The sequence below is a fragment of the Puma concolor genome, chromosome B3 (genome assembly GCF_028749965.1).
Source record: "Puma concolor isolate L17-30 chromosome B3, mPumCon1.1.hap2, whole genome shotgun sequence".
Classification (NCBI taxonomy): Eukaryota; Metazoa; Chordata; class Mammalia; order Carnivora; family Felidae; genus Puma; species Puma concolor.
In genome coordinates, this window is record NC_141672.1 from 46,060,945 (window position 1) to 46,077,004 (window position 16,060).

The 16,060-nt window shown below is 37.9% G+C and overlaps 1 protein-coding gene across 4 annotated transcripts in view; it reads left to right on the forward strand.

Moving 5' to 3' along the window:
- The window catches only part of DLGAP5 (DLG associated protein 5), a 40,151-nt gene extending 26,188 nt beyond the window's left edge, over positions 1-13,963 (forward strand). For 2 of the 4 annotated variants that reach the window (XM_086709699.1, XM_086709702.1), the window contains 6 exons: positions 2,752-2,968; positions 6,842-7,034; positions 9,006-9,057; positions 9,646-9,892; positions 11,125-11,174; positions 13,590-13,963. In XM_086709699.1, coding sequence (XP_086565825.1) covers positions 2,752-2,968; positions 6,842-7,034; positions 9,006-9,057; positions 9,646-9,892; positions 11,125-11,174; positions 13,590-13,730 — 900 coding nt within the window. In that variant the 3' untranslated portion in view covers positions 13,731-13,963. The remainder of the gene's footprint in view (positions 1-2,751; positions 2,969-6,841; positions 7,035-9,005; positions 9,058-9,645; positions 9,893-11,124; positions 11,175-13,589) is intronic. The other 2 variants (XM_086709700.1, XM_086709701.1) reach the window with 2 other exon arrangements.
- The last annotated feature ends 2,097 nt before the right edge of the window (positions 13,964-16,060 follow it).

The following is a 16,060-nucleotide window of genomic DNA, read 5'->3' on the forward strand; positions in this document are numbered from 1 at the left end:
GTTTCTGGTCAAATGGATACTTCTCAAACCACCTTAGAGCATTGCCAGTGTTTCTTTACATTTTATTTTTATTTAGTTGTATTTTTTTTTGAGAGAGAGTGTGTGCATGCACATGTGCACAAGCAGGGGAGGGGCAGGGAGAGAGGGAGAGAGAGAATTCCAAGCAGGCTGTATGCCCAGTGCAGAGCCCAACGAGGGGCTCGATCTCACCACCATGAGATCATGACCTGAGCCGAAATCAAGAGTCAGATGTGCTTAACCAACTGAGCTACCCAGACACCCCTCTTTATATTTTAGAAGAATACCTTTGGTTATAGAATTAGGTTTCTAGTTTAGTACTTTATTCTTATGTAACCCAAATAAAATGTCTGTTTTAAATCCTATCTTAGGGACTTAAGATACTAGAGTATTAAAAGAACCTGTTACAGGGGTACCTGGATGGCTTAGTCTGTTAAGTGTCCAAGGTCATGATCAGCCCAGGTCATGATTTCATGGTCATGATTTCAGCCCAGGTCATGATCTCATGGTCATGAGATCAAGTCCCGTCAGACTCCGAGCTGAGTGTGGAACCTGCTTGGGACTCTCTCTCCCTTTCTCTCTGCCCCTCCCCTGCTCGTATTCGCACACGTGTACATGCTCTCTCTGTCTCTCTCAAAAATAAATAAATAAGAATTTAAAAGAATTTATTACCAAATTATTTGACTAATGAAGTCTCATGACAAGGACGCTGAGGACAGTGACTAAATTAATTGAATGAATTTCAAATCTGCTAAACAGTGGAAAATGCTGGGACAATTTGAAGCTACCATGGGTATTTCTTATTGAGTACTCAGTCCTGGAAACATGAACATCATCAGTGCTGCAGATAGCGTATATCAGAGCCTTGTAATTCTGTCCCTTATCGCCAGGTGTCTCTCTCCTCTTACTCTATTTTACAGGCTACTATTAAGATTATCAAACAAATAAAGTAAAATTAATACCTATACTTTGATCCTCTTCCCTCTTACTTATTCATCGATCTGTCATTCCATCAATTAGCCTTTTTTTCCTCTCTTCCTCTCTCTTTTCCATCAGCTTTTAGACATGTTTGAGGGTCTTAGCTTTGCTTACATTAAAAAAAACCCTTAAACCTGTGATGTTCCCATCTCCGAATCACAGACAAGTTTCCTGGAAAAGTTGTCTGTACTCTGCGGTTACTGGTTTTGGTCCTCACTTATCTCTCCAACTCACTGCAAGTCAACTTCACCCTTCTTGATGCCTCTAGAACAGTTATCACCAGGGGTATTGATTCTCTAGTTGCTGAGTTATTAGATACTTACTTAATTATAAAATCTAATCCTTCTGCAGGATTAAATACAGTTGATTCCCTCTTTCTTGAAATTATATTCTAATTTTTCCTCCTGTCTCTGTGCCCATTTTCAGTCATGTTTGTATGTTTGTTTTTCCATTTATCCCTTAAATGTTTGTGATATTCTTATTCCTACCTCAACTCTCTTCTTTCCTTCCACATTTTTTCTGTGCAATCTTCCCCATCCTGTGATGAGTCCCAAATCTGTATTTCAAAACACATGTACTGCTAAGCTCTACCTCTATATATCCTGACTCCATAAAACTTAAAATCAGTATGCCTCGGGGCACCTGGGTGATTCAGTCACTTAAGCGTCCGACTTCAGCTCAGGTCATGATCTCACGGTTCATGGGTTTGAGCCCCACATCAGGCTCTGTGCTGACAGCTCAGAGCCTGCAGCCTGCTTCAGATTCTGTGCCTCTCTCTCTGCCCCTCCCCCATTTGCACTCTGTGTGTGTCTCTCTCTCTCTCAAAAATAAACATTAAAACGATTAAAAAAAAAAAAAGTCCCAAACTGAAGTCATCTGCACACACATTGATATTTCTGTCTCAGAGAATGATATTCCCACTAGGTGTCTGAGGTATCTTCTTTAGTCCTTTCTCTATTTCACCATCTCTACCCTCCACACATCCAATAGATTGCTAAGTCCTCTCAGTTCTCCCCCTTAACATATCTCTTGAAGCCATTCATGGCTTTTCCATTTCTCCTCCTTAATCTAATTACTATCATCTTTACCCAGTATCAGTGCAATAGTCTCCTTCCTAACTGACTTGTAACCTCCAGTCAGTTCTCCATTCTCCAGGCTATAGACAGAATGACCTTTCGAAACACACAGCCGATAATGTTAATCTCCTGATTAAAAGTCATCGATAAACTCTATTTCTTTGTCCTCTGTATAAATGTGGCTCTTTAAAATGGTTACATGCAAGGGATTTTAAAATCTATCTGTTGTTACCTCCCAGCTGTGCTATGCTTTCTTTCACTTCTGGCTTTGCAAACATGCTATTTTTTGCATGTTCCAGCCCTTTCTTCACCTGGTCTTGTAGCCTGGCTGTGATTCCAGCTCAGTGCTACTTCCTATAAGCCTTTCTGGATGACTCTTAGGATTGATTTAGGTGATAGCCTGGTATTCTCTTACAGTTGTCTGATTTTGTCTGTATCATGACATTTATTCTTTTTAATGTCCACATCGAGCCCTTCCCTTAAGCTGTGAACTCCTCGAGAGCAGGGACTTTGTCCTTTACCTTTTGACCCCTGGCACCAGAGCCGAAATCAAGAGTCCGACGCTCAACTGACTGAGCCACCCAGGCACCCCAAATGTGTTAAATAGCTATGCATGCTTTGTTTTTCTTGTAAGATGATAATGAGTAGCTTTAATAAATGTCATAATTTCTCTTTGCAGAAAAAAGTTGTCTCAGGTGTAGCAAGTAAATCCAAAGAGGATGATGGAAGAATTGCAGCTAGAAATCGCCTAGCTGCCATAAAAAATGCAATGAGAGAGAGAATGAAGAAGGAAGAACATGTGGAGGCAGCGGCCTCTGTAATGCCAAAGGAAGTTGATACAATAGTGTTTGATGCTGGATTTTTCAGAATTGAAAGTCCCGTTAAATCCTTCTCAGGTTAGATTTTTTGCTAAGACTCCTTGAGAGAAATATTTGGGTTAGATGGGAGCTTGTATAACAGGTATAAAGTAGTTTTCACACGAAGGCCTATAAACTCTCTGTGGGTCTGGAAGATAGACTATGCTCTCACAAACCCATGCAAGGCACATTGTGATGTGTATGATTAGATTACTTTAAGTGTGACCAATCTTCTAAAATGGATTTTGTGTTTCCTAAGTGATTTCACATCAGTTATTACCACTTAACCCCACAATCCTGTGGAGTAGGTCACAGGATCCCAAGCGGTAAGGGACATGATAAAAACATGAGAAGTTAGGTAATTTTCTTCAGGTTAGTTGGATTAGAATTTAAGATGCAAAGCATCTTAGGCATTAAAATCATCATACTTCTTTAGTTGTGCTTTAAAATGAAGCACAACTGTGTGTGCTTCATTGGAAAATGGGTTTGGTTTAATTTTCATTTGTATTAAAACTTTTGCTCAGATTTTATGAAATACAATAAATGTACTAATTTCCTAATTTAAAAGCATTCCAGTGAAACCAGCTTTTAATACTTTAGGAAACCATTCTTATGATTTTCTAACTGATTTCTAACTCTGATCTTATGATTTTCTTTTACAATTTTTAATAGCTATTTTTTTTTAAGTTTTTATTTATTAGAGAGAGAAAGCATGCTCATGTGAGTGGGGGAGGGGCAGAAAGAGGGGGAGAGAGAGAGAATCCCAGGCAGGCTCCACACTGACAGTGTGGCTTGAACTCATGAACTGTGAGATCATGACCTGAGCCAAAGTCAGTCACTCAATGGACTAAACCACCCAGGCACCCCCAATAGCTATTTTTCATACGCTATCTTTAAACTTTTTTTTTTTAATATGAAATTTATTGTCAAATTGGTTTCCATACAACACCCAGTGCTCATCCCAACAGGTGCCTTCCTCAATGCCACCCACCCCTCCCTCCCACCCCCCATCAACCCTCAATTTATTCTCCGTTTTTAAGAGTCTCTTATGGTTTGGCTCTCCCCCTCTCTAACTTTTTTTTTCCTTCCCCTCCGCCATGGTCTTCTGTAAGTTTCTTTATTTTGAGAGAGAGAGACAGAATGTGTGAGCACAGGAGGGAGAGAGAGAATGAGAGAGAATCCCAAGCAGGCTCTGCGCTGTTAGCACAGAGCCAGATGCAGGGCTCAAACTCACTAGCTGTGAGCTCATGACCTGAGCCTAAATCAAGAGTCGGTTGCTCAACCAGTTGAGCCACCCAATCGCCCCATAGGCTATCTTTATTAGACTGAATTTATGTATCTAGATTGGAATTATTTATATATACATCATGTAACGAGAGGTCATAGCTGAAGTAATCTGTAAATCTCAGTAGAAACTTGTATCAGTGCTTTAAGTGCTAGATGTTTGTTTTAATGTTTGTTTATTTTGAAAGAGAGAGAGAGAGCAGGGGAGGGGCAGAGAGAGAGAGAGAATCCCAAGCCAGCCCCTCACTGTCAGTGCAGAGCCCTACATGAGGCTCAGTTTCACAACCCTAAGATCATGACTTGAGCTGAAATCAAGAGTTAGATGCTTAACTGACTGAGCCACCCAGGTGCCCATAGATGTTTGTTTTCAGGGAGAAAGGGTCCAAATCCTCTTCAAGTACTAATCAGCTGAAGGGATGTTTTTTTCCCTATTTAACTGTGTCTACTGGGAAGTTTTCTGAAAATAAGCTTGAGCTGTTATCTGATATTTACATTAAAATGTAAATTTATCACCTCAAGTATATTATAATCTTCCTGTCAATTTAGGTATCATACCTGGTGTGGTCTGGCTTGTTTGCTTTACTCTAAGCAGCTTCACTTCCACCCAGGAATTGCCTCCTGCTAGTAACGTGGCTCCTTGCCACTAACTTCCTGAGGATCCTACTAGTTTCCATTACTATGAACTCATCACTGTCTGTTCTTTCATGGACCCAGTGTGGCACTTCTGACTGGGGAGATTAAGGTTCATGGCCCAACACTATCTTGTTAAAATTGAGTTTTATTTACAGAGCACTTAGTTCATATGAGGCCTGTTACAGAAGTCCCCCCAAAAGCCCCTCTCATCCCATTTGTTTCTCCCTAGGGACAGCCACTTTTAGTTCTTACAGGAGTCTTGGAATCTTGAGTTGTTTGAAGCCCTCCCTCTGAACAAGATATAGATTTTTTTTTTCTTGAATTGTTGCTATGATTTACTCTCCTTGGTTATCTTGGATCTTTCTTTCAGAAATACCTATTTTATTTTTTTCCTGGAAAATAGGCTATTTTTATAATTTTTCCTGTACTTGCCATTTTCTACTTCCTGGATTTCCTCAACTTTCGTATTGGCTCTCATGGTGGTATGCTTTGTTTTGTCTTGTTTTCCTCTCATGGTTTAAATTCCCAAGAGCTCTTTCTCATTCTCGGAATGTTCCATTTTATAACATTCTGTACTGGTTTGGTAAGTGTATTGTCTTACCTTTCTGAGGATGTTAATGATAGCTTTTATGTTTTCATTCCCCTGTAGAGTCAGTATTTGTTCCAAGATACTTTTGTCTGTTTGGGGTGTTTTCTTTTGTTTTTGGTTTTGGTTTTGGTTTTTTTTTTTTTTTATGATTTATTTTTTAGAGAGAAAGAGAGAAACAGTGTGAGCAGGGGAGGGGCAGAAAGAGAGGGAGACACAGAATCTGAAGCAGGCTCCAGACTCTGAGCTGTCAGCACAGAGCCCGATATGGGGCTGGAACCTACCAGCTACAAGATCATGACCTGAGCCAAAGTCGGGTGCTTAACCGACTGAGCCACCCAGGTGCCCATTGTCTGTTTGGTTTTGGTTTCCATCTCTCATATTAGAGGCTTTCCTTGGGTGTCTGGCGATCATTGACTGCCTGCTGTGGTTAAGAGTGGGTCTCTGCACAGCAGCACTTGGGTGATGTGGTCTTTACTGTCATGTGATTTAGCTGTACCATAACACTGGGACCCTACACATCACTATATTGAAGTCTGTTCTCATGTGCTAGTCAGATTTCCCAGAGAAGACTCTTTCAGTCTGCTGCCTAGAAGATAGAATTCTGGCTACCAGCCTTTCAGGGGCCAGGTGGGAGGAAAAAACTGAATGTCTCAATAGTTTGTAAATACTCACCAGATCCCCTTTTTCCACCTAGTCCCCATCTCAACCTTACCTGGTATCCCCTAACTCAGAGACCTTCTGTTCCACCTTTTTCAGGAAATAACCCTCTCTTTTTCTGGTTTGGGTGGTGGCAAGGAGCATGTTGACTGCCTGTGCAGAATAAGGAAAGGATTCCACTTGTTCTTTAAACTGACTTTGTTTTTCCTGTTTTTAGCTCCACTTTCATCTCTGCTTTCAGAGATACTTGAGGCCACCAGTTGTTTTGAGGGGTGTTATGGTATAAATTGGGTTGATTCTCCTCTTTCCTGACTGTGACTTAGGATTTATTTTCTTGGGTCTAGTAAGTAATATCCTACTCACTCATCTACATTACAGCTTCTGAATTTTTCTGACTATTGTTGTCTCTCTTTTAGTTCCCTTTGTCCTGGAAAATTGTATTTCAGGTTTAAAAAGCCACTGAGTTTAAAAAAAAAAAAAAGATTCTTTGTCCTTGTGACATTCTGCCTTTTAAGATGATCTCTGTTACTGCGTCAAGTAGTGGGATGTCAAGAAGAAACAGAATCTAATGTGTGTGTTCAGTACTATCTTTAACTGAAAGTCCCAGGCATTTGTCTTTAACAGACATTTTACTGGAGAAGGAGGCTAGTTGGTAGGGTAATAGGAAGAACTTGCACTGTCTTCCTTGTTGTAATGAAAAGTGAATGAAGGAACTTTTTGGTATTGAGATGATTTCTTTCATCTTCTAGGACTTTCTATCTCTTCTGAACGTCTTTCTCAAAGACTTAGGACACCTAAGTCTGTCAGCAAAGCTGTGTCTGAGAACAGGTCTAAGATGGGCGTTCTGAGACAAACTGTGTCACCACAGAATCCTGATCCTTCAAGTACCACACGTGGACATGTTGATAAGGAGACTTTGCTTTCAACTATTCCTAAAAACAGGTATTCCTTCATGTGTTATTATCTAGACTATAACAGATGCTGACATTAAATATCATTTCAGATTGTTAACCTGGTAAAATATGCAAGACCTGTATTTTTTATTAGATTTCACAATGACCCTGTGACATATAGAAAATACTTCTGTTTCCTAAATGAGGGAACTAAGGCTTACAATTTCTGATCGGTAATTGGTTATATTTAGATGGGCAGAATAAATTCTGCAGAACTAAGAAGAAAGGAAACAATACAGTGTCCTTTGGTGTTAAACACATTGTGGCTTTGGTGCTTGATAAATCTGAGCTCAAAACCAGCTCTATGGCATACATACTAGCTGTGAAACTTCGGGATAAGTTAACTCACTTAGCTTCATTTTCATCATTTACAAAAAACAGCAGTGTTTGATGCCTCCCTACAGGGTCCTTGAGAGGTAGGCACTTTTGTACTTTCTATAGAAAGTACCTTGAGATTGCTATCTTGACAGATAACAGAGCATAAATAAGGGAGAGCTAATGTGTACTGAAGAATTATGGGCTAGACATGGTTCTAGGTTATTAACATGTATTATCTCATTTAATTCTCAAAACAACCCTGTGAGGTATTAGATCTCCATTTTTCAAGTTAGTAACTTGAAAAGTTAGTAACTTACCCAAATTCAGCTTATAATTGGTAAAATTGGATGCTCCCTGTATTCTTTCTGCTACAAATGCATCAAAATTATCTATATAGTCCTTGTTGGTGGAATATAAAGATACCAGAAATCTGATAGGAAAAAAAGATACTTTAAGGTAAGTAGGAAATAAAATTATCATCTGGAGCCAAGAGAAGACTATTGGATTTATTATTAATCTGGAGACGGGATAGCATTGAATACTTAGCCATCACAGCAGAGAAGGCTGTCAAAAAAGTAAAATAAAGAACACCTACGAATTGAAGTAGAGGAAACAAATGAAAGTTTTTGCTCTTAAATATTTCATGGAACATATTTTAAGATTTCTAATTTTTAGTATAAACCAAGGTATATTTAACCTTTGTGGGAACTAAATATTCTAGAAATCTGGGTTATAAAATACCAATTTATTGTCATTTCTTAAATGCAGGTTACTTTGCTTTATATATCTCTAGTTTAATCTTGTGCTGAGAAGGTCCATAATTGTATTTAAGTGATAATACAAGTACTCTTTAAAAAATCTTTCACTGGGGCGCCTGGGTGGCGCAGTCGGTTAAGCGTCCGACTTCAGCCAGGTCACGATCTCGCGGTCCGTGAGTTCGAGCCCCGTGTCAGGCTCTGGGCTGATGGCTCGGAGCCTGGAGCCTGTTTCCGATTCTGTGTCTCCCTCTCTCTCTGCCCCTCCCCCGTTCATGCTCTGTCTCTCTCTGTCCCAAAAATAAATAAACGTTGAAAAAAAAAATTAAAAAAAAAAAATCTTTTACTTAATTCCCAAAAATAATCCTGAAAGAGCAACTTACACATAAACAACTTTGTGAGGTGAAGGCAACATGAAGTTGAAAACTGGAAAAATAGGATTTTTTTTTTAAAAATGACTTGCAAGAGGTTGAGACAGATATTTCTAATGAATACAAGTTATGAACTTTGAGATTGGAATATATTATGCTGTAGCGAACAAGTGAATGTAGCCAACTCCAGCTATAGGTAACTGAGTTGTTGCTTCCACACTCCCAGGAGTTGGCTTTATTCTAACCTTTCTCTAGTGTGTGTGTAGCTCTCGATTTGACTGAGGTTCAAAAGATTGCTGGTGGACTGAACAGCATGGTAACCGGCTGTGAGCTTTCTGGTTTTTGTGGCCATCCTGCTTGTAGCTGTGGTCCACAACTAGCCTATTTGGACCAGGTCTGATCTTGGACCGGATCCATCTTTGACTCATGAGGGACAATATCAAAACACAAGTAAAAAGATAGCAGTGTGTTTAATTATCTGATTACAGTGCTGCTTTTTTCTTTTTTTTGGAACAGCATAGAAGATACTCCGTGTCCTGGATTACAAGATTTAATCGAAGTAAATTATGTAAGTTCGATTCCAGTGTAGTAGATAGCAGTTTATGTCATTATGTATAGTAACTCCGTAAACCACTCCCAGAATTTCCATTCTGGAAATCTAAATCTAAATCAGTCATATAAAATGATACTTCTTGTTTTAAAGACCTTTGGCTTGTTTGAAACTATAGTGCCATTTTGTGTTCTTTAACTGCCATCAAAATTATTATTGTAAATAAAGTTTTATTATAACCCAACCACACTTACATATTATATCTGGCTACTTTCACAGTACAGCGGTAGAGTTGAGTAGTTGTGGCAGAGATTCTGTGGTTCACAAAGCCTAACATACTTATCATCTGGCCCTGCACAAAAAAATGTTTGCCAGTCACTAAATTGGAGTATCATAGACACTTGCTGAGAAAGTTTCCTTCAATCATACTGTTGCTATAATATTCTTTGAACTAATTGTTCAAGAAGCAACATAGTGGGATTTACAATGTTCTTTAGCCTATGTTCCAAATGTCATTCTTCTGTTTTTATTTTGAATAGCAACAAAACTTTTTCTATTTGTTCCAATTTTTGGTAATTAAATGTAAAAGTATTTTTTTACTTCCAGGGTACAAACAAGATAAGCTTTGAGATGGATCGTTTACCCAGTGAAAGAATGAGTTTGCCTCTACCTGCTGGTGAAGTGAGAGATGATATTAATGATAACAAAAAGGAAGAAATTTCAGATGATGTGGAAGGAATGGAACTAAATTCTTCGGTTACAGCACAGGATGTTTTAATGAGCAGCCCTGAAAAAAATACAGCATCACAAAATAATATCTTACAGGAAGAGGAAACTAAAATTTCTCAGTCAGGTGAGGTCTTTTAAATATATTTAGATGACACTTTGTTAAATAAATGAATTTGGACTAATACACAGATTATCGTAAATACTTCAGGGTACCAGTTTCTAAGAATAAGTGTTGAAAAACTGGACATTCATAGTAAATACCTTATGAGAATTAGTATGTGTTGTAGAATCCCACTCTACACCTCAAACCTTTTGAAGTAGACCTATTAAAAACTAATCCATGTTGGAACTAAGTAGCATTTTGCATCAGACCTATTTGCAGTCTTCATTGTTTGTGCAGACTCAGAGAAATTCCCTGAAGTTTATTATTTTTTTACTTCACGTCCTTTTCAACGCACATCCTTAAACCTTTCTTCAGAATGCCCTATTTTTCTTCCATATTGCCTTTTTCCTATCTACTTTGTTATGATTGTTCTGCAATACGAAATGGCTCTTGTATTTTTGTTATAGTATAATGTGCGATAGTTTCACCTGCTGTTTTCATCTGCTCCTCAATGGTGTTTTTCTGGCTGGGGCCTAAAGCAAAATAAACATAACCTTGGCCAGACATTTAATGTACTCCAGCTAGCATCTTTCAGGTACCTTGTTTTTTTTAATCCCCTAAACTTTGGTTTATTACCTGTTTATTATAAAAGGATGTAATTCAGGAATAGCCATGTGAAAGAGATGCATAGGGCAAGGTATGGGGAAAGGGTACAAAGCTTCTATACCCTCCAAATGCACCACTCTCCCCGAATCTCCAGATATTCACCAACCTGGACGCCCAGTGGTACCTTTAATATCACAAACGTGAGATTTGTTTGTAGAAGACTCTTTATACTGAATTTAAGGGTAAGAATTTTACTAAAAAATTCAAGTACATATTTAAAAATGCCATAGCACTGGGGCACCTGGGTGGCTCAGTCGGTTAAGCATCGGACTTCAGCTCAGGTCATGATCTCATGGTTCGTGGGTTCAAGCCTACGTTGGTCTCTGTGCTGACAGCTTAGAGCCTGGAGCCTGCTTCAGATTCTGTGTCTCCCTTTCTCTCTGCCATTCCCCTGCTCAAGTTCTGTCTCTCTCTCTCAAAATTAAATAAACATTAAGGGAAAAAAAATGCCACAGCATAAGATGACCTATGTTTTTGTTATAGCATTTCATATATGGAACTTTTTGTCTTTTTCAGGTGTTGTCCATTTCTAACCCTTGACTGTGAGGATATTCTTTAAAAGTTAAAAATTATTTTTTGTTTTTCAGTACTGCTTGATACTAAAAGTCTCACTACTGAATGCCATCTTCTTGATTCGGTAAGTTTTCCAACTTAATTTGAAAAATTCCTTTATATTCTAGATTTGTTTTATAAAATGGTACTACTCACTTTTCAGTATATGTGCAAAGTTGGTTTAAAATTTCCATGTTTTTGTTGCATGTACTGTGAAATCCATTTGTTATCCATGTTTATATACTTTAAAATATAGCATATTCTAATACTAAATTCTGAAGATTTATTTCCCAAAACATTTATGTTTCAAATTTGTTATGACAAACTGGCTTAATACTTATATATCTAATATGTAGCTTGGCTTATGCTGGGTGTTTCTAAGTGATGCAAGAAAAAATAAGGCAAGGTTTCTGCCTTTAGAAATGTACAGTTAGGAAGATAATGTCTATCCTACCTTCAGTTATCATTGGTTATTTTCATTTTAATTCTTTTAGATTACTATATTTATGTTGTATTCTGTTTAGAGGCTCCCCAGCCTTTACTTTTGCTGACCTCTTGCCTCTGTATCTAGTTTAAACCTTGACCCTTCTGTGAAGCCTTCCTAGAAAAGCTCTCATCTCTCCCCTATTGATTTATATATAGAGATATAGGTGTACAATGCACACATTTAATCTCTTATTAATAGTGTAATATGAGTATATTATATTCCTGAAATGGATTATAATTTTGGGAATCTATTTCCCTTATGAACTGTAAATTCCTCTTTAGGCAGAGCTGTCTGATTCATGTTCATGATGCTGTCACTGGCATGAATGAAAGAGTGCTTTCTTGCTTACTAAGTGTTTATGGCACTGGTTTTCAGCCCTACCCCCAGATATTTTTATTCCAACAGTCTGGAGTAGGACCATTATCAGGTGATTCTAATGTGTAGCCAGGTTGACAACCCTGGTTTATAGCCTTACCTTGAAATTTTCCAGGGCCAGCTGCTAAAATAGGTCAGGAAATGGTCTTGGTTTGCTAATCTTTGATCTCAGAATATAAAAAATTCATTAAGGCAAATGTAGGATAAAAGAACAATAATTTTGTTAACCTCATGAAGCCTGGCAAATACTTGGCTTCCTTAAGCCCCTAATTCCTTAAGGACTTCTGTATATGTTGGCCTTCATTATTTTCAAAGATGCCCTCTTTATGTTCAGGCTTCTGTGCCGCCTTGCGTCTCAGCAGAATGAAGTGTATCATTATGGCCCATACTCGGTGCTTTCTTGATCTTAGAGTCAGGGATTTCAGCATAAGGCCAATTTATACAAATCTGATATAATCCTGTTCCCAGATATGAACTCCGAATGCTTGGTTCTGACATATATGATATTATAATTAAATCTGGAAATTAATGTATCATAATATTTCATTTTGTACTAATACTATGATTAAAAGTGCTTCACAGTTATCTATCTTCTATATTATCTTGTTGATAAATCTTAGTACTTTATTTATTTTTTATTTTTTTTTAACGTTTGTTTATTTTTGAGAAGAGAGAGACAGAGCATGAGCGGGGGAGGAGAGAGAAAGAGGGAGACACAGAATCTGAAACAGGCTCCAGGCTCTGAGCTGTCAACACAGACCCCACACAGGGCTCGAACTCACAGACCGCGAGATCATGACCTGAGCCAAAGTCGGGTGCTTAACCGACTGAGCCACCCGGGCGCCCCAAATCTTAGTACTTTAGAATTTAGTCTCCCTGTGAATTCTTTTCCACTTTTGTAAATATTAGAACTTAGACTTTTTTATTTTATATTTTTATAGGTCCACCTATCTATTATAGACCCAGATTATTAGTCTGTAGCATCACTTGAACCTGAAATAGGGCTCAAGGGGGAACAAAAGAAACAGATTCTAGCAGGATCACATTAGTAAAAAGTCTATTAAGTATAGTTATATGGATTAGGACTTGTGGAATCTGTGTAAGTGGCTTAAGATATGGCCTTAATTTTATTCATCCTACATATACTGCTGAAGTACATTTACATATTACTAGTCACCTTTAAGGCATATATACCTGATATACCTTTTCAATTAAAAAAGTATATATTGAAATTAGATCTACTGCCGGGGCACCTGGGTGGCTCAGTCGGTTAAGCGGCCGACTTCAGCTCAGGTCATGATCTCGCGGTCCATGAGTTCGAGCCCCGCGTCGGGCTCTGTGCTGACAGCTCGGAGCCTGGAGCCTGTTTCCGATTCTGTGTCTCCCTCTCTCTCTGCCCCTCCCCCGTTCATGCTCTGTCTCTCTCTGTCTCAAAAATAAATAAACGTTAAAAAAATTAAAAAAAAAAAAAAGAAATTAGATCTACTGGAAAGTAGCAAATTCATTGTACTAGTAATAATTGTATTATTATATACAAAACGTGTTATTTATGTTATTAATTAACCTATTAAATTGCATTGTTGAAGACTTAATTGGTGAAAGACGTGATGTAGTGACTTCTCTGAATTTATTCTCCAGCCAGGCCTAAACTGTGGTAATACATTCACTCAGGTGGAGAGGAGACATCCAGATCATGGCAGACACATTTCCTTTGGTGGTAACTTGATTACCTTTTCACCTCTAAGGCCCCTCAGTGAAGAACATCCAGAAGAATTTTGAATTTAAAAATGAATCCAAATTTTTTTTTCATATTATCAGTGCTGTGATATATTCTTAGCATTTTGAAAAATTAAAGAGTATGTATTTGTGTTCACTTCTATTCAATTTATATAGTGTCATAAAATTTTTTAACATTCAGTGTTCATCAAAGTTTGTTTTAGATACTATAGTGTTTTTCAAGGGAAGTGGGAATATTTTGTACATTAACTATGCAGAATAAAAAATGTACATCACCTCGCCTCTCTTGTTTAAAATGTATAAGCTTAAAGCTAAGTGTACTAACATAGAGCTTATGAACATTCTTCAGTTTAATCAAAATATAATATTACTTTGAAAGAAATATTTGCATCTTTTTATACTTTATTTTTAGTTTGGACTCTTAAATTTGTTGATGTCAGGGGCACCTGGGTGGCTCAGTTGGTTAAGCATCCGACTTTGACTCAGGTCATGATCTCGCGGTCTGTGAGTTCAAGCCCCGCGTCAGGCTCTGTGCTGACAGCTCAGAGCCAGGAGCCTGTTTCAGATTCTGTGTGTCCCTCTCTCTGACCCTCCCCCATTCATGCTCTGTCTCTCTCTGTCTCAAAAATAAATAAACGTTAAAAAAAAAAAAATTTGATGTTAAACAGCTTTGCATATTGCATTTTCCAGGGTGTACTGTGTTTCTTTAAATGAGATTTCTGGAATCTAAAGTCAGTTTACATGCTGAAGTTTCAAATGCTTAAACTATTAGAGGGGCTCATTAAATCTTTCCCTTTTTGTTTTCATTTTCCCCTTGATGTGACTGACAACCTAAGGAGATGCCTTTTTCCCTTGAAGAAAATTATATCAATCAATCACTTAATGTGTTTGAAATATTTTCTCTTTTATAAAACTCTTTATTATAAGATTGTAGACAACAGGGCCATGAGAATAACAGAGTACCAAGAAGAGTCATAGTAGCTAAAGCTTGTAATCAGACCTGGTTCCAGTTATTTCTGCCTCTCAATAAGTTAGGATTGGAGGCATTAGCCAAACAAGCAGCAACTTTATAGATAAACTTGTAATATTAGGGATTTTCAAAAAGAAAAGAAACACATCCACTTCTGTTATCAGAGAAAGGTATGTTAGGCTTGTGGGAAAGATAGTATTTATTATCAAGTTCATATGAACGGTTAGCTATGTGAGGTGTCGGCTTAGAAGAATGTCCTTAGAATGCCTAGTCTTACCAAAGAGAAAAGCAGCTCCAATAGCCAGTTAATGAATAATTCAAGCAAGACATGCAGAACAAAGAAGCATATGTTTTAAGGGCCCAGGCATATAATCATGCAAAAGAGGTTGGTGCAAGGTAACCCAAAGACTTAGAATCTATATAAAGCAATATGCAACATAACAATAAAATAATTTGCCCTCAAGGATGAAGCAGATGAGAATAAAAACAATGGCAGTAAACACGATTTTTTTTTTTTGTAGATTTAGTAAGATGTACTATTCAGAGAACTTTTGGCTGTTTAGTAATAGTAAAATGAACTCAAACTAATTTAATAACAAGGTTTACTTATTTTTAAATGTTTATTTCAGAGAGAGAGAGAGAGAAAGAGAATCTTAAGCAGGCTCCACGCCCAGTGTGGAGCCCAATGCAGGGCTTGATCTCATAGCTGTGAGATCATGACCTGAGCCGAAATCAAGAGTCAGATGCTTAATAAACTGAGCCACCCAGGAGCCCCAACAAGCAAGTTTATTGTTTTCATGAGTTGTCAGGGTGATTCCAGACACTTTGCAATCAACAACTCAATGATAGTCAAACATTCTATTCATAGTTCATTCTGTTATCCTTGGTGTCAGCTTATCTTTGGCTGAGTCCTTTTGGGGTCACAAAATGGCTGCCAGTTGTAATCAGAGTATGTATATTCTTTCCTTTAGTCTGGTTAGGCCATCTAATGCCACATCTCCGTTTGCAATTTAGCCAGGGATTGTCTTTACCTAGTCAGGATTCCCTATTTTATCTAGGATTATACCTGAATAAAACTGTGACTATTAGGAAGCAGGGAATGGATGGGTAGCAGCCATCAATTTGCCCTACAACTAGACAGTGTTCTTGGGCTATTGGACTCTAGAATTATGAGGTATTAGGCAAATCCTTAAAGTTATAATGAAGGAATATAGCTGGTTAGAACAAACATCTTTCCAAAAATGAAAAAAAAAAAGGAATTTCCATTTATTGAGGACCTACCACTATATAACAACCCCTTTGCAAACAATATTTATTCAACAATCACAGTAACCCTACAAAAGATGTATTACCATTTTATAGACAAAGGAACCAAGGCTCAGGACTTCAGTAATTTTGTGTA